Source organism: Nyctereutes procyonoides, unplaced genomic scaffold, assembly GCF_905146905.1.
Source record: "Nyctereutes procyonoides isolate TBG_1078 unplaced genomic scaffold, NYPRO_anot_genome, whole genome shotgun sequence".
Lineage (NCBI taxonomy): Eukaryota > Metazoa > Chordata > Mammalia > Carnivora > Canidae > Nyctereutes > Nyctereutes procyonoides.
Window position 1 is genome coordinate 29,020,236 of NW_026575121.1, and position 20,501 is coordinate 29,040,736.

At 36.7% G+C, this 20,501-nt stretch overlaps 1 protein-coding gene across 1 annotated transcript in view; it reads right to left on the bottom strand.

The window, feature by feature from the left end:
• The window catches only part of TBC1D4 (TBC1 domain family member 4), a 175,579-nt gene that overhangs the window by 32,908 nt on the left and 122,170 nt on the right, over nt 1-20,501 (bottom strand). Inside the window, 5 exon segments of the mRNA XM_055336019.1 lie at nt 5,968-6,194; nt 7,552-7,626; nt 13,710-13,829; nt 16,349-16,459; nt 16,744-16,835. Coding sequence (XP_055191994.1) covers nt 5,968-6,194; nt 7,552-7,626; nt 13,710-13,829; nt 16,349-16,459; nt 16,744-16,835 — 625 coding nt within the window.

Here is a 20,501-nt window from a genome sequence, read left to right on the forward strand (position 1 = left end):
TTCCAGATATTACAGTAATTGTGTCTGCATAATGTTCTCTCTGAAAGCAGTGATGACAAATGCAGATACAAAAATCACTGGGTTAAAACCACACCCGCAAATATCCTCATTCTTAGGAAATATATATTAAAGTATTCAGAGTGAAAAAAATAAGTATTCAGAGTAAAGAGATATGATATATGCAACCTATTCACAAATGGCTTAGAATAAGATATATGTATACATATATGAATGCATGTATATATTCATATGTAAATGGACAGAGGGAATGATTTAAAAATACAGCAATTTCTAAAAGTTGATGAATCTGGATAAAGGGCTTGCAGTTCTCCATAATATTTTTCAGGTTTTCTATAAATCTGAAATTATTTCAAATACAAATTGAAAAAACACCCCTTCCAAGACTATAACTAGTAAATTTCTAAGTGACTTACTAGTTGAAATAAACCTATTAAGAATGAATTTTGTCCAACAATTTTACTACTGTGGACATAGTCATCAATAATGCATAGATATGCACAACTAATAATATTAAGATTTAATTTCTTTAGTAATCTCTCTACCTAACATGAAGGTTGAACTTACAACCCCAAGATCAAGAATCACACACTCTACAAAAAAAAAGAGAGAGAGAGAGAGAGAGAGAATCACACGCTCTACTGACTGAGCCAGCCAGATGCCCCAGCAGTACTCTTTTAATAACCAAAAACTAGGGATTCCTGGGTGTCTCAATCAGTTAAACCTCTGAGTCTTGATTTTGGCTCAGGTCATGATCTCATGGTCATGATATCAAGTCCCATGTCAGACTATGTGGTGGGCATAGAGCCTGCTTTAGGATTCTCTATCCCTCTCCCTCTGCCCCTCCTACTGCTCATGATCTCTCTCTCTCTCTCTCTCTTTCTCTCTCTCTCTCTCTAAATAAAGACAATAATAAAATTTAAAAATAACTTAAAACTAGAAACAATCCACATGTCCACTGGCAAAAGAATATATAAATTGTAACATTAAGAGGAATACTATACAGCAATAAAAATTAATGAATTGAAGTGCACATAAAAATGAGAAGGAATCTTACAAACTAATGTGCAGTGAAAGAACCCAAAACAAAAGAATATATACTGTATCATTCCATTTATATGAAGTTCAAAACTAGGCAAATAGTGAACTATGGTATTAAGGTCAGGAGAAGGGGAAGTCATTGGGTGGGAAAAGGAGAGGAACTGTGGAAGTGCTGATAGCATTCCATTTATTGACAGAGCTGTGACATAGGGGTATTCACTATGTGATAATCCATTGTCCACTGTATGCTCATGATCAGTGCACTTTTCTATGAAATATTTTCTATGAGAATAAAAATTTTAAGTCTCTTTTTGGCCTACTGATTCTACGCTTGTCATATTATTAAAAAAAAGGTATGCAGAAATTACAGAAAAATGTACAAAGGCTCTCTGATTTTTAGATTTTCTCAGAGCCAAGAAAATATTACAAAGTACAGAAAACAGGATTATTTTAATACAAATTTAATACAAAACTTTTTATATTTTAATACAAATTTAAAAGTTCTCCACATATTTAAATATATGACTTCAAGTAAGATAGTTACAAAATGTGGAAATTTTCAATGCAGAACTAACATATACTTGCCTCTGACTTCAATATCCTACTATTAGAATGAGGTACAAAGGACTAAGAAACTATGAATAAGAATACTGCACACACTTAAGTAAAACTATTAAAGATGAATATGTAATACCCTATACTACAAATAATCTACAAATAATCTTAAAAATGAGTATGTAATACCCTATACTACAAATAATCTATAATCTTAAAAAAAAAAAGTCACTGTTTTGGGATTCTACATCCTGTTCACAGTTAACCTTTCACCTTCTCAATGGCTCTTCCTAATTGTCACTTCTGGGAATGCTTCTATTTCCAGAAGAAAACTGGGATTGTCCAGATGCTCACTTTCACTAATGTAAGAGTAAGAAACTGCCAATGTGTTTCATTGAAATGCTGCATTCCTAATAATAGATAGTACTATAGAGATAAGGCAAACTGGTGTCTTTATAGAGGTACATTCTTGGTTCTCTCAATTCATGACATATTCGGTATATAATATACTGCTTTTGTAGCTGATTTTTAACTCTTCTCTCACAACGTTGTCCTTGAAAAACCCTTATATATTTTTAATATTTATTTTTTTTACATAATCCCTACACCCAACGTGGGGCTCAAACTCACGACCCCAAGATTTAAGAGTCGCATGCTCTAGTGACTGAGTCAGCCAGGCACACCGTTGAAAGACCCCTTAAAATCAGTTCATCACTAAATTTCTTCACTAGAAACTCAATGGACGTGAATCTGTACTAATTCAGAGGACGTTCAGATTCAAATTGTTTTCAGTCCAATCAATATTAACTATCTTTCTTGTAGTAAAAACAGAGTAGCCCTGGTGGCTTAGTGGTTTAGCGCTGCCTTCAGCCCAGGGTGTGATCCTGGATACCCGGGATTGAGTCCCAACATCAGGCTCCCTGTGTGGAGCCTGCTTTTCCCTCTGCCTGTGTCTCTGCTCTCTCTCTCTCTCTCTCTCTATCTCTCATAAATAAATAGAATCTTAAAAAAAAAAAAAAAACAGTTGGCATACATAGACAAAAGATACTCAGAGGTAATTCGAGGATCAGTATACTTAAACTAGTTACTGAAGGTTACCCATTCAAATGGGATTTCCCAAGTCTGAAAGAAATGAGGCCAAAAGAATATCTAAGAAAATCCTAGTGGCACACAGGCTGTTTGATAACAGGTATTCCCCTCCTTGACTGCAAGAATTGCCAAATATCAAATGACTAGAACCAACCCAATTGTTTATCAGCAAGAGAGTGGATAAACTGTGGTGTATTAAATAGAATACTATACAGCAAAAAAAGAAAAGAAAAAGAATGAATCCAGCTACATATAAAAACCGGAATGAGGGACCCTGGGTGGCTCAGTGGTTTAACACCAGCCTTTGGCCCAGGGTGCGATCCTGGAGTCCTGGGATCAAGTCCCATGTCGGGCTTCCTGCATGGAGCCTGCTTCTCCCTTTGCCTGTGTCTCTGCCTCTCTCTCTCTCTCTCTCTGTCTTGCATGGATAAATAAATAAATAAAATCTTAAAAAAAAAAAACTGGAATGAATATCATAAACTTCTAAGCCAGTAACAATCAATGGTTTTAAAAGAATTCTCAACTTAACTCACCACTTTCCAAAGGCTGTCAATATCTCACTAATCATGTGAATAATCAGTAAGATTTCATAACTTTAAATTTTTTTAAAAAGGCAACTCCCCCAAAAAACACTATACTTAATTTTGTGTGGCTAAAAGTGCAAAGAAGAAAATTTTAAAGGCTATATATATATATTTTTTAATACTGGGAATGAAATAAAATCAAGTATCTACAAGATTCAAGAAACCTTCATGCTTTCTGAAAGTTGACATCAACATGATTCTATACCCATTATGTAATCATACTGAGTTTCAGAAAAGACAGTCTATGTCATTGAAAAATCAAAGAAATGCCTAGGAAATATTCTATATACTTTAAAAACTAAAGAATATTGCATCCATCACTTTAGTACAGCTGTTTAAATCAGTGGCTTTTGGATTCCATATCATATGTCCAGAGAGGCTAAGAAAAAAAAAGCATGATTGGGGGAGATTTGTTTAGTAGGTGTTAGCACCAGGTCATGTTGCAAACAATACAAAGCTCAGACTCTGGAGCATACGGCAAAGAATCACACAAACAGTATAAAAAGATGTAATTCATAAAATAAAACAATCATGTTATTAAAAGCTTTGAAACACTGGTTTTAAATGTTTTCTTGATAAAATTCATTGAAATTGAAACTGATATATTAGAAATAGATTAGAACAAGCACAGCATTCGAATGCATAAATGTCACTCCAAAATTCATCAGCCACTTTTTAGTAACATATCAGTATATCACTGCAGAAAATTTTGCTTTGCAAACAGAGGACACTGATCTCACCTGATTTCATTTTCATACTGTGGGGACAGTCTACCTGAATTCTGGTAAAAGCTTTTCAGGAAAGAGGGGGCAGTGAAGGAAGGGGCAGAGAAGGAAGTGTGTAGACTTGGAAGGCTGGAGGAAGAGTTACTCTCCTTGTGCATGCGCCGACCTGATGGAAGAATGCTGAGTACAGAAAACACAGCAAATTTGTCTTAATTTAGATTTCTGCAAAATCTTCATTCACTATGAAAAAGCATATAAACAGGTTCTTGCTATTAATTTAAGCTTTCCTTTCAAAGCTCAGGGCTGGATCTTCTATGGAAAAAGGGGAGCATGCAGTTGTCTGTTTCAATGACCATAACCTGGCTCACTCTTCACAAACTGAACTCACCTATGCACATGTCCAACCAGAGGTGTTTGTCTCTAAAACATTCCTCATGGCTTTAGAACAAAAGGTGTTTGTTTTTACATGCAAAAGATACTTCAAGGGAAAAAAAGTAGGAAAGCAGAAATAATCACAGGAAACACGTTCTTGCAACAGATTATCAGTAGTTCAAAGACTTAGCTATTTTAAAGATATAAACCTTTCTAAAAATTTAGGGACAACTTGTTTGGTTGTTGGAAGCCATCATAATATCTCTGGCTTAACAAACATTAATGCCTATGTTCTCTCCTGCAGCCTGTGGCATTGTGTCCACAGTTTTATCTGAATCCCTGAACCTCCTCCATTGCTCTTTTTAGAAGATTCTTCTCCTAGCAAGTTTTCACAATAGCACAAATAGCATCTTTTCATATTGAAAAGAATTATTTGAGCATCTACATTATAAGAAGTAAGGAGGAATAGAGAAATCATTTATAAAGTCTTATGTTTTAAATTCTTGATAATTTTTCCTGGAAGAAAACAGACTTATTGCCTTGTGTAAATATAACTGAAGTGGTCATTAAAAAAAAAGTGATATAAACATGAATACTTAATCTTTTTTAGAAGAGAAAATCTGAGAAAAATTAATTCTGTAAATCTCTTTTATTTTCATATATCCAAAATATCTATCTTATTTTTAAGTGTCAAATCAGTCAAAACACAACACTGAAGATAAAACAGTAATCTTAAAAGAAATGCTGGCAAATTTGATAACAACTAATATAAAATTAATCTTCCCAGGAGTTCTGGGTTTTTCTCCACTGGGATCACTTATCAGACTCTGCTTCCTGGATCAAACTCACAGGTGAAGAAGAGAAACAAAATTAACTCTAGGATATAAATTCTGATATGTGCTACACAGAAAAGTAAAACCATTCTGCAGTTCCAGGTTTACCCCCTTTGTTGTTTGTACCTTACCAAATGCCAAACCATTTTGTTGAATTATTTTTTAAATACCATATAAGATAATTTCTAATGGACACTTCCATCAATTATGATATGTGTATCCTTCTTTACAGACTTCATTCTAGATAAAATTTTTAATTATTCCCATTTTTGGTTTTAATTTATTATGAAGTATAGCCAAATTTTATCTCAGGTATGAAGGTAACTTAGGTGGTTTTTTTTTAACCCTTGTATTTTATTACAGGCTAACAGGAAGTTCTACTGCTATGTACGTTATTTTCAAATTTGCTATCTCGGTTTTATTTGAGCCATCATCAAGAAGACACTGAGTAACATGTTGTCACCAAGTTTTTCAGACAAAACAATTGCATAGTATCTTGTTTTCTCCATTTTTCTGGGGAAAAGAAAATGTCTTCATCCAAAATGCCTTAACTCTTCTCTTGGGATGGACTTTAAAACATGCCTTGTCTCTTTTAGCTAACTAAGGTTTTTATCATTCATTTTATCTTTCTGGTTTTTCTAAAAACAAAATGTTGGCAGCATGAAGTCACAATAAATCTTGACTCAGTACTGATCAAAATAGGTGACAGGAGAATTTTACTTCACTATCCAAAAAGAGGTTTGGACTCACCTGCACTGTTCACTGGAGCTCTGCCTCAGAAGAGGAGAGCGAACAGCATGAGCTCTCCCATCCTGTAAATTCAGCTTTCTCTTTGTGCTTGAAGGTGGGTGGCTGAACGTGTGTGCCCGTCTTCGAAACTGTGGGGAGTCAGAATCCTCTTCAGGGAATGTTTGCCAAGCTGAGGACAGTGGGGAGGCTGGAGGTGTCCCTGGTGGAGAGTCTCCTGGTGAATAGTCCTGAAAAGGAAGTACAAGTTAAGGTCTTTCTTTCCTACATGGATCCTGGCAGACCTGCTTCAACACACAGCTCAAAAGTGACAGGGTGCCTCTTCTTCCTCCTGAGTCATGACAAAACTTTTTTATTTTTTTCACTCAATCCATGCTGAAGGCTAATCAGTATCACCACAACCCATTTCTTCTGATAAGCAGCTGTAACACAGCATCCGTAAAGATAGGCAGAAAGTGAAAAGAATGATAAGAAAAGGTATTCTTTCCCCTAACATTTTGTGGTAAAATGCTATAGCTACTGTACTTTTCTCATTGTTGCCAGAAAGATGAAAAGGCATCATGAGCACCAGGAGGGTGGGGTCTGTGTTTACATATCTACTGATTTCCGTGACATATCGGCTGCATGCTTCCTGTACTGTCAAAACAGATCACAATGCTCAAGTGTCCAAGTCTCATGGCAAAGCCTTCAGGAAAATAAAATAAAGCCTGTTAAGTATCTTCTTTCACTGTGGATGTTTCTATCCAATGACACGTTCCCTGAGGTAAAAATTTTTTATAAGACATGAAAAACAGGAAATGAATGAAAAGTGAGCTATGCTGGAATGCCTCTCATATTGCATGGGGAGACATCATAAATCTTTCAATTTAGACAGGTATGCTGTTTATACTTTCCAAAACAGGCACCACTGTAGAAATGTTTAGCTTGATAAACATGGAACATGGGGTTAGGGTTAAGAGACTCATAGCGAGACTATGTCCTCAATTCTATCGACACAAAGTTCAGTTAAAAACATTTTAGTATTTTCCATTAAAAAAAAAATTGGTTGCATAAACCTCAGGTTACAAATTGCATGATACAGGAAGCAGGAAATCAAACCTACTAACAACTATCTGTGAGATAAAGAGGAGCCTAATGTTAAAGTGGAAAAAAAGAGAGAAATGGGGGGGAGTACCAAGGGGACAGAACAAAACATAAAAAGACCACTGTACAAGTGCTGCAATTACACGACTTATTTTTCTGTGGCTTTGGGTCAACAATTGCCCAAATACCATCCTCCCAAGCATCCCTATCTCCAAACAGTAAAAAACCTGATAGAGGACAAGTCACCGGGAACTCTCCCAACACAAAAAGGGGATAGCTGAACAGAGAGCAACATGATACTATCCACAGCCTTCTTATTTCAAATGATAGTATTTTTTTTCTTTATTTAAACATTAATCCAATATTTTAAATTTAATTTTAATAATAATATCTGTTAAAACTCACAAAGGACTCAGAACAAAATAACGAAGTGATATTAACATATCAATGTTGGTTTTTGCCAAATTGCAATTAGTAGTAAACATTGGAGCTCAGATGGGATACCTTCTCTGAAGCAAGACTGTTGGACCGTTCAAAGCTGTCCATACTCCCAAGCCGACCTCTCATTCTGTTAGCTCCCTGAAAGAAGAGAATAAAATTCAGTTGTTCACATGATTTAAATTTTTGCTTTAAAATTGTAAAGGACAGTTGCTTCTTTATGTTAACGTTAAATTGGTCCTTTGGTGGTTTGCTCAAATTTGTTGGCAGTATCCCAGCCATGCCTGCATGGTAACAGAACTATGCATAAGCTACCTACCCTGCTTCTAAATCAACCGTTAGATAAATAGATACTCAGACCAAGCTTCTTGAAGTGACTCTGGTTTCAAGGTTAAACATTCTTCATCCATAAGATTGGGAGAACCCCATAAGACCAGGGAGCACCCCATTCACTTTATGTTTCATACAGACAAACACAACCATGGAATGCAAAACACACAAACTGCAACAATTATAAAGAAAATGATTAATACATCCAACCATCACATAACCTATATTGCAAACATCATAGTTCACATTATAGGATTATAACAAACAGATTTCTAAAAATTGTGTTGTAAAATGTATAGACTTAGCTTCATTCATTCTTCCATAATACAAACTACATCAAGAAAGCATTTCTCAAAAAAAAAAAAAAAAAAAAGAAAGCATTTCTCTCTAGAAGACTATACATTAGTCTGCTTTAATACTGGCTCTTATTTTTCTTTCCATGACTGTTTGTTATGAATTTCATGGATGATCTAAGAAAGAACTGAAACTTCAATCATCTAACCTATTCCATATTCTACTGTTATTACAACTCCCATCTTGTACAATCTATTTTTCATGCATTCAACAAGTGCCTTAGCAATCACTAATTAATGACAAAAGTCACCAACAGAACTTGGTGTGGTCAAACATCACATAATGCATCAACTACAGTTTTTTTCTTTTTCTTTGAGCTACTCATTGTAGAAACCTGTCTTTCTGTCCTGTTCTAGACAGGTTGCAATTTAGACTTGCCCAGTATTTCCCTTTATTATCAACCTAGACATTTCCTTTAGTACTACCCTATGTTGAAATTTGTGTCTTTGATCCCATGTCTTCCTCTTTTTTAGTTTACTTCCTCATTTTGGTGGAGTACACACACCAGGTGCCTTCTGAGAAAGGGAGATTGAGGTATTTTCTCTTTCTGTAATTCCTACCACTTGGCTTTTGGATCTTCAGACTGATCCCTTAAGTTTTTACCTTGTCCTCCTATTTTCCATTTCTTTGTCATTTTGCTTTACTTTCTGGAAGAGATTTTCAACTCTAGTTTCCCAGACTTTTGTTGAATTTTTCTTTTTATGTCTACTGCCAGAAAGTTGTAATGGTTCTTTCTTGTTCACCCAACTGACTGTTGATTCAATTGTTCACTCCAATGACTCTTATTCTCTCTCAACTGTTTTATTTTTTTTTTAAGATTTTACTTATTAATAGAGAGAGAGAGAGAGCACAAGCAGGGGCAGTGGAAAGGGAGAGGGAGATGCAGACTCCCCACTGAGCAGGAAACCCAATGCAGGGCTCAATCCCAGGACCCTGGGATCATGACCTGAGCTGAAGGCAGCCACACAGATGCCCCTCAATTGACTGTTTTATATTTATGATATCCCACATCTAGTTTTATAGAAGCAATCTTTATTTTTATCTATGTATATTAATATATCTATGTATATTAATTATAATTTTCTTTCTGGTGGTACCCTAAATAACTATGTCAACAGTAAAATTAATAGCTGCTTCAAATATTGAGTTCCTACTGTATGCTATATACCATGTTAAGCATTTTATAATGCATTAACTCATTTAATCCACACAAAAATTCTATGAGGTAGGTAAATTTACTTAGCTCAGCTTTATAAGTAAAGAGGCTAAAGTTCTGATAGATTATATTGCCAAAGTTTGCACAGTTAGTTAGAGGACAGGGCAGCAATGTGAACCCAGGACATTGAATTTAACAGTGAAGCTCCTGAGCTGGTACCCACTGTTATCTCCTAGAAATAGGGCTTTGTGAAAAGTGGAATTGCTAATAAAACTAAGTAGCTGATGCTGGTAATTTTGCAAATGTCCTAGAACCTAATAAAGATTCTTTCAGTTCTTCAGTTCAATGTATAGCAGGAAATACTTCCAGTAAGAAACTATATTTGTGGCTGATAAGTGATTCAGTTCATGTGTATGGCCATGAGGAAAATATTGTAATGACCAGGTTGCTTTTTCCCATTTTCTTAGCTGCTACTTCCACGCCAACCTGCCTGCTTATCTAACAACAGGTTATTTGGTCACATTCAAGAAACTAGTCAGTCGGCTATCAAATCATTTCCGTTATTAGAAATGCACCTAAATCACATTTTACTCACAGAAGTGTTTTATCCATATGTTTTTATGTGTCTGTGTGAGTGTGCACAAAAAGAAACAAACTTGCTTTAAAATTATACTCTATTATGGTCATTAACTCACATATTTCAACAAGGAAGGACAATGGATAGTAAGTACTCTGAGGGAAGCATGAGATGAGGGCTGTTCGCCAATGATGCATACTTTATACTAGCAAGTATTCCTCTTTTGGAAATATTAATTAATATTTTCCTTTTGGAAAACTCTGACTTTAGAAAGAGCAAGACAACAACTAGAACATAAGACTCTTTTCAACTTTGAGCAGACAGCTTTTTCAGTTTAACTATATGATGATTTGGTAATACATGTGTCAAGCCTTTTCCCTTGGACCTACTTTTTAATTGTTAATGAGCTGAGCTTCTAAGCATTTTAAAAACAGATCCTATTTCATAAACAACTATAGTCAGTTAAATAAGCCGTCTTGACATTTAAAACTGGCAGCAATTATGAGTCAAACTCTATGACTAGAGTGTCAATTTTCCACTATATAACTCAGAAAGAAAGAGATAAACTAACCAGTTTTAGAAGTACACAAAACTCCTTTTCTTTGTAACCTTTAACACAACACGAGTAGCTGCCAACCTTCCCCTTAAGTCCATTCTGTTGCATATGATGCAAGCAAGATCTTGTTAGGTCACATAATTTATGGCACTTGGCAGCACCACAGGGCATGCAAGCTCCAGTATCTGCCTTGACCAAAATAGATGAGCTGTGCCCTTGCTGAAAGAGTCATCGCAGCCACTCAAGGCTATGCGAGCGGCACTTCAAAGCCAGCCATGCATGCACTGTACAGAATTCCAAGGTACTAAATGGGGAGAAGGAGAGTAACAGCCTAAGCCCCCTATGGTCATTTTGTAGAGGACAGAGGTTTCAGAGCTTACCACTGTTTGTGCCATGTGGGATATTTTCCTAACAGACTGACAGTTCATCCTCATCGTAATGTGAGGTAAACTCGCTATCGGTGTGCACATTTCACAAATGGGAAAACTAGCTTCAAAAAGGTAAATAATTTGTTCAAGATCATAAATAGGAGATCTATTACGGACAGGTCTTGAATTCTGGTCCCCCAAACACTTACTTAAATGGCCTTTCTACTAAATTCTCACTAAATACTTTGGAAGAGAAGGGAAGGATGGAGGGGAAGGGGGAAGGAAAGAGTGAGAAAGAAAGGAAGGAGAGAGAAAGAAGGAACACAAGTAATTTATAAATACTAAAGAAAAAAAAAGGACAGGAAAATCTTATGAAATGTGGCATTAACATACTTCTGATAAATCTCCTAGATTTCTCTTTTCCTATATTCTGTCTTCTGCTGATAATAGTATTCAGAGCTGATGATGCTTCCTACAAGGCTTTGTTAGAGTCAGAAGAATTTCAAACCATTAAGAGAAATACCTATTTTGAGTTCTGGGAAAAAAAAAAAATAAGAACACCTCTATTCAAAGGTTCTGCTCTAATGCTCTACTGTACTTAACTTTCTTGACCCTGATATTTCTGAAGACAGCTGGCTAGTTATTTTGTAGACTGTACCTCAAAGTGGGTTTGTGGATGCTACCTCATGATTCAATTCAGAGACTTCCCCTTTGGCAAGAATACCACAGAAGTTCTGTATTCTCTGTTATCAAGTGGCACAAGATTTCAATTTGTCCCATTGCTGAAGATGTCTCATTTGATCACCTGATTGAGGTGGTATCTGTCAGCCTTCTCCATTGTAAAGGTACTACTTTCCTTTTTGTAATTAATAAGTATTAATTAAATCCAGTAAATATCCCGATCATGATCAAACTTTCAAGATATTCATTCATTTTTCATATCAGAATAGTTTCATCAACTCCTATTTAAATAATAGGGGATAGTCCTTTACCATCATTTATCTTGTTTACATTGCCTCGGATGTCAACAATGGAAGCCCTTCAAGGTCTATATGACATACTGCCATCTTTCTCTGCTTCTCTGAGCACGCCCTTACTATCTAGAGCATCAACACGCTCCGAGCTTATACTGTACTTTCCCCTACAGTCTTGGAATCAGTCATTTCTCCCAGGATCCTGGTTCCTTCTTGTGGAATGATATACAGAAACCAAAATCTGGATGCTTGGTGTCATTCAACCAAGCTTAATTTATTCTCTGGTATTTGCAGAAAAGCTGTTCCCAGCTCTTATCAGTGGACAGAGCCAGGGACCATATGCACATTTACACACACACACACATTTTAATATATATACTTAAAAATAAATTTAAATATATTAAAAATAAATTCAAAAGTATGTAGATAATCAGGATTCCATACTGTTACCTCTGAGTTGAATCCAACAACAAAGGATTTTATTATAATTTCTTCCCTCTTCATATTTGTAATTCCCTTTTCCCAAATCCTTAATACAATTACATATTTGACCAGTCTCCTGTGTGTAAAAGTCTCCACAACTGTCACCTCACGGACACTCTTCATCCTACTCAGGTTCCAACATCTCACATTGGGGCTGCCATCCACACAAACAACACCATCCTCACCCTGCTCAAGGACTCTAACTCCTTGTTATAGGAACCTTGAATGCCTTCTCCCCTCCACTCACTGTGGTTTTGACATCCTATGTTGGCCCACCCCTCTGCAGGACTGACCTCCTTGCTGGCTCAAGCTCTGACTTCCTGAACTAGGTTGCCCTCCTAAACAGATCCCCTCCTCATCACAGTCTAGATTTCCCCACACACAGTACCTCATTAAGTCTCCCTGCTCTGAGCCACTGTGGGTCCCCCACCCTCCAGCTCTAAGACATCTACCTTGTCTGGTCTCATCTAACAGCTTTATGAGTGAATTATTCAGGAAGAGAAAAATGGAAGGAAAGAGAAATCATCTTGATTCTAAAATAAAATACCCAATAAAATAAATGGAATACATCAATTCCTATTAATTTATACTATTTCCAGAGTTCCCTGACAGCTCCTAATAATAGCAAAATGAAAGCTACTTTATGTGGCAAACAATAATAAGTTCTTATAATACTGGGTATCAATATTCTATTTCCCCTTTCTTATACATAATATCTCTACTACTAAATCTCTTGCTTAAACTTAGATACGAGGCACCAGAATAAATCATGAGGTTACTTTAAATAAGCTACCTAAGCCATGTCCACAATAGCCAAACTGTGGAAGGAGCCTCGGTGCCCATCGAAAGATGAATGGATAAAGAAGATGTGGTCTATGTATACAATGGAATATTACTCAGCCATTAGAAACGACAAATACCCACCATTTGCTTCAACGTGGATGGAACTGGAGGGTATTATGCTGAGTGAAGTAAGTCAATCGGAGAAGGACAAACAGTGTATGTTCTCACTCATTTGGGGAATATGAATAATAGTGAAGGGGAATATAAGGGAAGGGAGAAGAAATGTGTGGGAGATATCAGAAAGGGACACAGAACATAAAGACTTCTAACTCTGGGAAATGAACTAGGGGTGGTGGAAGGGGAGGAGGGCGGGGGGTGGGGGTGAATGGGTGACGGGCACGGAGGGGGACACTTGACGGGATGAGCACTGGGTGTTATTCTGTATGTTGGTAAATTGAACACCAATAAAAATTAATTTATAAAAAAAAAAATAAATAAATAAATAAGCTACCTAATTAAAGTTATCTTAGTAGTTTGTTGTTGGGTTTTAAAAGAAATTTTCTGTGAGCCAGTTAAGAGTGAAGTAGAGTAGTTAGCAAACACAGATGTTAATATCTAATTAAGAGTCTCAGTTTAATCTTACCCTTGAGAAGATATTTTCCAGGGAGCTAGTTAAAGATCTCTTAGCTTTATTTTTCAGAATGTCAAGTTTGAACCTTCCACTGCTTGTTGCATTTTCCGGGATTGTACTATTTGAAATAGTCTATAGAAAGAAAAACAGATAAATTTTAGTTTGGAAACACTCAAGGTTAAATGAGGCTTTAAAAATGGGCTTAACTAAGCCATTAAAAAGCACAAGAATTCTTTTGTAGCTCTATTAAGGAGTAATAATTTAGGTTCCACACTGTGAGCATAGAGATTATAAGGACAGGGGTTTATTTTTTAATATTATAAGTAATAAAAAACACAGACATTCCTTTCTTTCTGCCTTTCCTTTCTGCTAATATATTCCTGCTGCATTTAACAAAAATTAAACTCAAGATGTCAATTTTTACTGCTATTTTGATTAACAACTATAACCATCCATCTCCAAGCTGCATATTTTTATCCAAATTACCAAGGAAAACACAGAAAATAAGCTTCAAAGAACAAAGCATCCTCCAGTAAAACTGAAACCTGCTAAACCTCTGTGATAGTCCCATTTTCATGTGTGAGTCATATATCTTTCAGACCAATAAGTACTCATTGATAGTACTAAACTGTATGAGAATCTACAGTATGTATAATATATTAGGTTCTCTCTCTTTCCTCCTATTGTATTAAAAAGCTACTATGTGTATCAATACATGGTTGGTAGTGCTAGAAAATTTCCAAGAGAGAAAATTTATTATCTGTTTGAGGAGGGAATATATTCACATTAAACAGTAACACAAAACAACATGTATCAAAAAATCTGTAAGCCTAAAACTTGGCTGTGGGTCTCAGAAGTAAAAAGGTTGGTTGTGGGTCTCAGAGGTGAGGAATAAAAAATGGGCAAGATTCCACAGGCATAAAAAATGGGGGTGGAGGGGATCCCTGGGTGGCTCAGTGGTTTGGCGCCTGCCTTTGGCCCAGGGCACGATCCTGGAGTCCCGGGATCGAATCCCACGTCGGGCTCCCAGCATGGAGCCTGCTTCTCCCTCCGCCTGTGTCTCTGCCTCTCTCTCTCTCTATGTCTATCATGAATAAATAAATAAATAAATCTTTTTTAAAAAACGGGGGTGTAGACAGTCTCAGCACTGGGGATGACGTTAGCAAAATAATAAAGACCAATGTTCATGGGAAAGGGAGTAGGTGCAGGTGTGGGACTAAAAGAAAAGTAGTGGATGGTTAACTTGGAAAGTGAGGCTGGAGATGAAACTCTGAAAAGGATGAATCACTGATCAGAATTTATAAGCAGAGGGGTGTCACTGTGAAAGTAATGTTTGGGGAAAGATTTATCTGAAAGGAGTATTCAAAAATCACCTGAAGGATAGGGAAATCAGAAGCTGAGGGACCAGACCAGATACTCAGTACAGTCCATACAGAAGGTAATCAGAGGTCCACATAAGAATTGGTTCCATGGGGCCATCTAAGACGTTACTGATAAAAAGAAATATGACCTCATCAAGAAAGGAAAAAAAGCAATGAATATGGATGTGGGCTGGACTGGGCTCAGCTGTGGATAAAGGATGGGGAGGACATTCTTCTCAGGCTTTCAGGCAAAGAACATGACTAAAATAGGGAAATTGTATTGGTACTTAGCACAATGCTTACAGTGCTTGACACAGTAGCTGCTCAGTAAATATCAGATGAATAAATGAAAGGAAGAAAGGAAGCGGGGAGGGAGGGAGGGAGGGAAAATCCTACTACTAGCAGGAAAGAAAACTATCTCCCCTAAAACTTCATTCCCACTCCCTCCTCCCAAAAATTTCTTCCTCTTAAATTCTTGAATTCTTTCCTCTATTCTTACTCTGCACTCTAGCTCTAAAGCAAAGAAATACCTAGTTTGGGGCTCACTGCGCATTCTTTTAAGAAGCCACATTTTTGCCTATTCTATGTGTCCATTTATCTGTTTGCATTTCCCTTTCCAATATTTGAGCTCTTCCCTGGAGGATTCATTCATTTCTTTTTTGTTCACCATCGTCACACAGCTTGGCTCACAGGAGGTTCTCTAGAAGAACATGTTCAATGAATACAATTCAGGAATTACTAATAAAGTGATATGTAACTTGTTCCTGATTTTGTGTTATCGAGAAGTAACTATGTCATCATCTCCTTACAGGGCTGTTGCTGGTGTCTTGCTTTATCTATATGCAGCTGGAAACATGTTCTCAATCATAGACACAAAAATATCAGACCTTCCTTTGCAGCTAAAATGGCTGTTTCCAAAATACTACTGCTTCTTTGAGTGTCTGCTGTTTACCGTTCAAGGTTATGTAAACTTGTAATGAAATAAAATGTACATATGAATTTGAAATAAAATGGATCAATATCACCAAAAGAAAAGTTCATTCCAAATCATGAGCATGTTATTACTGTTTTTATACCAAAAACCCATTTTTTTCACATTTGAAAACTCAATGCTAAAACCCAATGCTAAAACCTCCTATAAAACTAAGATGCTGAAAAATAAATGATAGAACTTTAACCCTAAAGGTGAGAACACAAAGAAAGGAAACTTCTTTCACATCTTCTGTGATATTCTCACTAAATAAATAAACAAAATAAAATTAGGTCAAGGCAAAAAAAACATCTTCTCACCGATGGGCCTTCTCCAATGTGAATGTGTGTCCTCTGCTTGGCTTCACACAGCTGCCTCAAATGTAAAATCACAAGCTCATTCTCCTCCTGGTCACTGACTGGCTTCATTTTCTGTCCAACAGTCAAACCAAGAACACAGTATACAACACAGCTTCTCTCATTTTATTGTATTCCCACTTGGTTTTATGCGTCTGGCAGACAGACATAAAAAAAGCTAAGTGTTTCACTGCTCTTAGGAGCAAGAGTAACAGTGGTATTCTAGTTAAACTATCATATATAGTACAAAAGGATATATATCTTTAACTTCAGAGAGAGGAGTGGGAAAAAAAACTTATAAAATAGGATCCAATTCTCATTTCTTATATCTTATTTGTGAGAACTATAAATCATGTTACCTGAACTCGCTCAAAGATGTCTGCTTGCTCATTATCTGTCAGTGATGAGAGATGCCTCTGTATTACCAGCTTGGCTCTCGGGGGGTAGAGACCTATGGAAAATGATGGGAATAAGTATTAAAGAGAGTGTAGCTGCAGAGATCAAAATGCATATATCATGTTACAGCTTGTCCCTCTGTCAGCAGGCTCTGAAGTTAAATCTTCTCAAGGAGATGTGTCCCTGCCTATAACAAACTTTGGAACGCTACCACAAAATGATTAAAGCCAGAGGGAACCCTTACCAAAACCAACGCCCCCCCCATCGGTTATCTTGAAGTCAGAATTATTAACCAGAAGTTTCTAAAAGATGCCAATCAGCAGCATAACCAGGTACCATTCAGTATTCAAACAAGCACAGACACCGTAGAAACTCATAGGTGAATACTAGCAATCGGCCAAAATCTCTAAGCTTAAAACATGACCTAATACTAATTTACTATTAATAATATCAAAAGACAGAACTACAGTATAAACAGGAATCTCTCTTCCTCATGTAGGTCCTGTTCCATGGAAACAAAATTTGAAAAAATAGCAATAGTACTTAGTGACATAATTAGCGTCATTATTCTACCACAAAATTGTTTACCTCTTTATATCCTGTCATCTTTATATCTATCAAGGTCTTACACATAATTTATATCAAGTCCTTGGGCAAAAAATTTTCCATGAAAATACTTCTGGCTTTATAAAAATTTTTATTTTTATTTTTTTAATTTATTTATTTATGATTGTCACAGAGGGGGGGGGGCAGAGACATGGGCAGAGGGAGAAGCAGGCTCCATGCACCGGGAGCCCGACGTGGGACTTGATCCCGGGTCTCCAGAATCGCGCCCTGGGCCAAAGGCAGGCGCCAAACCGCTGCGCCACCCAGGGATCCCTATAAAAATTTTTAAAAGCAAAAAGTTATTTTCTTCTAAGATAACACTGTGTGTATGTATTTGCTTTATATTTTATTACCCAAGCAATATAAATTCTATATATTTTTTTAGTATGAGAATATTATAGATAGAGCTAAATTGGCCTTTGATAGATACTAGAATCAGTGAGCAAAGGCAAAAGAGACAGATTTGTATAGATTCAAAGTATCTTCCCTAAAATATGTGTTGGCTCCAGGGGGAAGAGTAGTAATTTTATAATGGGAAATTGCTGAGACCACCTTGACCAGGTGATAAGGCCAGCATGATCAGTAATACACTCCTCTCCTCAACACCATGAGCCCCATGACAGGATTCACTGAGAAGAAGGCCGCACCATTTCTATAGTGCTCTTGCTGAGGAGGGGTGCCCTTAGGCCAAATGTGAGACAACATCACACAGGCTGAACTGATGGACATCCAGCAAAGTAACAGAGATGCTCATGGGGGGATGTCAAAGTCATGGAAGACAACAAAAGACTTAGGGGTAGCTACAGACTGCAGGAGACCAGGGTAAAGTAACAATTACACACAAGCTGGAATCCTGACTAGGACCCTGAAACAATAAAGGACATGAATGAAACAACTGGTGAAGATCAAATGAAATGTTTAGTTTGGATAATAATGGTGTGCCAATACTAATTTCCTATTCTGAACACTGCACTGGGCTATATAGCCCAGTGAGATGTTAACAACTGGGGAGGATGGGGGATGAACATTTGGAAACTCTCTGCAACTTTCCTGTAAATCTAGAAGTAGAACATATTCAAAGTTCTTTAAAAATGAAATACAGGAGGTACCTGGGTGGCTCAAGTGCCTGCCTTCAGCTCAGGTCATGATCCCAGGGTCCTGGGATCAAGTCCTGCATCAGTCTCCATGCTTGGCGGGGAACCTGTTTCTCCATCTCCCTCTGCCTGCCATCCCCCCTGCTTCTGCTCTCTTTTTCTATCAAATAAATAAAAATCTTAAAAAAAATTAAACATAAGCTATTATTCATTTTTTCCAGATATAGCAAAGTGTATGTATTATTCAGCAAATTATCATTTTACTCAATTATATAATTTTAAGATGTATCCAAATTGATACACAGTTGAAATCCGTTCCTATTAATTATTCCATTGTAGGAACATACTTCAGTTATGTTATTGAGACACATCTGGGTTGTTTACAATTTTCCCTTATTTTAAAACAATACAACCTTAAAAATGGCACCTTGTAAACCTACATTAAGAGTTTCTGGGGCATCTGGGTGACTCAGTGGTTGAGCGTCTGCCTTTGGCTCAGACCATGATCCCAGAGTCCCGGGATCGAATCCTGCATCAGGCTCCCCATGAGGAGCCTGCTTCTCCCTCTGCCTATGTGTCTGCCTCTCTCTGTGTCTCTCCTGAATAAATAAATAAAATCTTAAAAATTAAAAGAGTTTCTCTTATCATGACAGGGAACTGGTGGGTAATTGTAGGTTAATGAATTTCTATCAACCATCCCTCAAAATGGTGATACCAATTTACACAACAGCCTCACATAAATATATCAATATCCCCACAATTTCATCAAGTTAATATGATGACTATCATATTATTGGTTTCATTTTCATGTCTCTGACATCTAGTGAGTTTGAGAATATTCTCATTTTTATTACTGAACCTTTTAATTTCCTTTTCATTTGAGTGTTTTTTAATATGGATTGTGACATTTCCTACTGGTGGTTTTATCTTTCTCTTTCAGACAGTAAGAATTCTAATAAATCCTGATTACCAATCTGCTATCTCCTCATTTAACTTCCAAGGTAATAGTTATGTAAAAAATATAAATTCTTATGAAGTCAAATCTGTCAATGTCTTCTTTTAACAGTTTTTGCATTTTTGTATCTTAATAAAGGCTTCCTTGTTTATGGACATAACAATATTCTTATATTAGTAACTTTAATATTTTGCTTACAGTGAGGGGTTTGATACATCTGGAGTACATTTTGAGTAGGATAAGTGGGAAGAATATTTCTCTCTTTGGATAGCAAACTGACCCACACTGATTCCTGAGCAATTCAGCATTTCCTCCACAGACTTCTAATGTTCTCTTTACTGTACACCAAAGAATGTTCCATTTTTGTAAAGGTACAAGTGTGAAAATCATGTGCATTCTGTAAATCAGAAATTTTAAAATCTGAATATTACATTTAAATAGTCCCAGTTCACACAGTTGAAAGGATATTCAATAAACACTGCTGTTCATCAATTTTGCCCTGTGCCTATGATCCTGCTGTCTACTGAACAGAAATCACAATTTGCATTTACAATGAGGAGATCATTCTCTGCTGTGTCCTGGCACTTGCACTTGCACTCTCCCCATCTATCATAACACCTATCATGCTAAATTGCATTAACCAGCTCATATGCCTGTCTTCCCCTCTCGACGGTAAGCTTCTGAAGGCATAATCCACATCTCAATCATTTGTCTTCCCAGTGACTAGCACACTGCTTGGCACAAAGCAGATGCTTAACAAGTGTTTACTGAATTGTGTTTCTTCTCTTGTGAAGTAGTTTTCAACCTTTTTTGTTAATAACAGATAATGAGAAAGGGAATGTGAGTCACAGAGTCACCTCTTCCTCATTCCCCCTCTTCCCTCCTCAGAATACTTTTTTAAAAACTTGCTTTATGATATCATATCCATTATCTCCATCATTTTCAAATACTCCTCAAAAGCCTCATGAGGCTCATCCCAGTTCTATACTTTTAGGGAAAAGGAACACATCATCAAGTGAGAGGAGAATAAAAAGAGACTTAAACAGCTGACATTCTGGGATTCCTT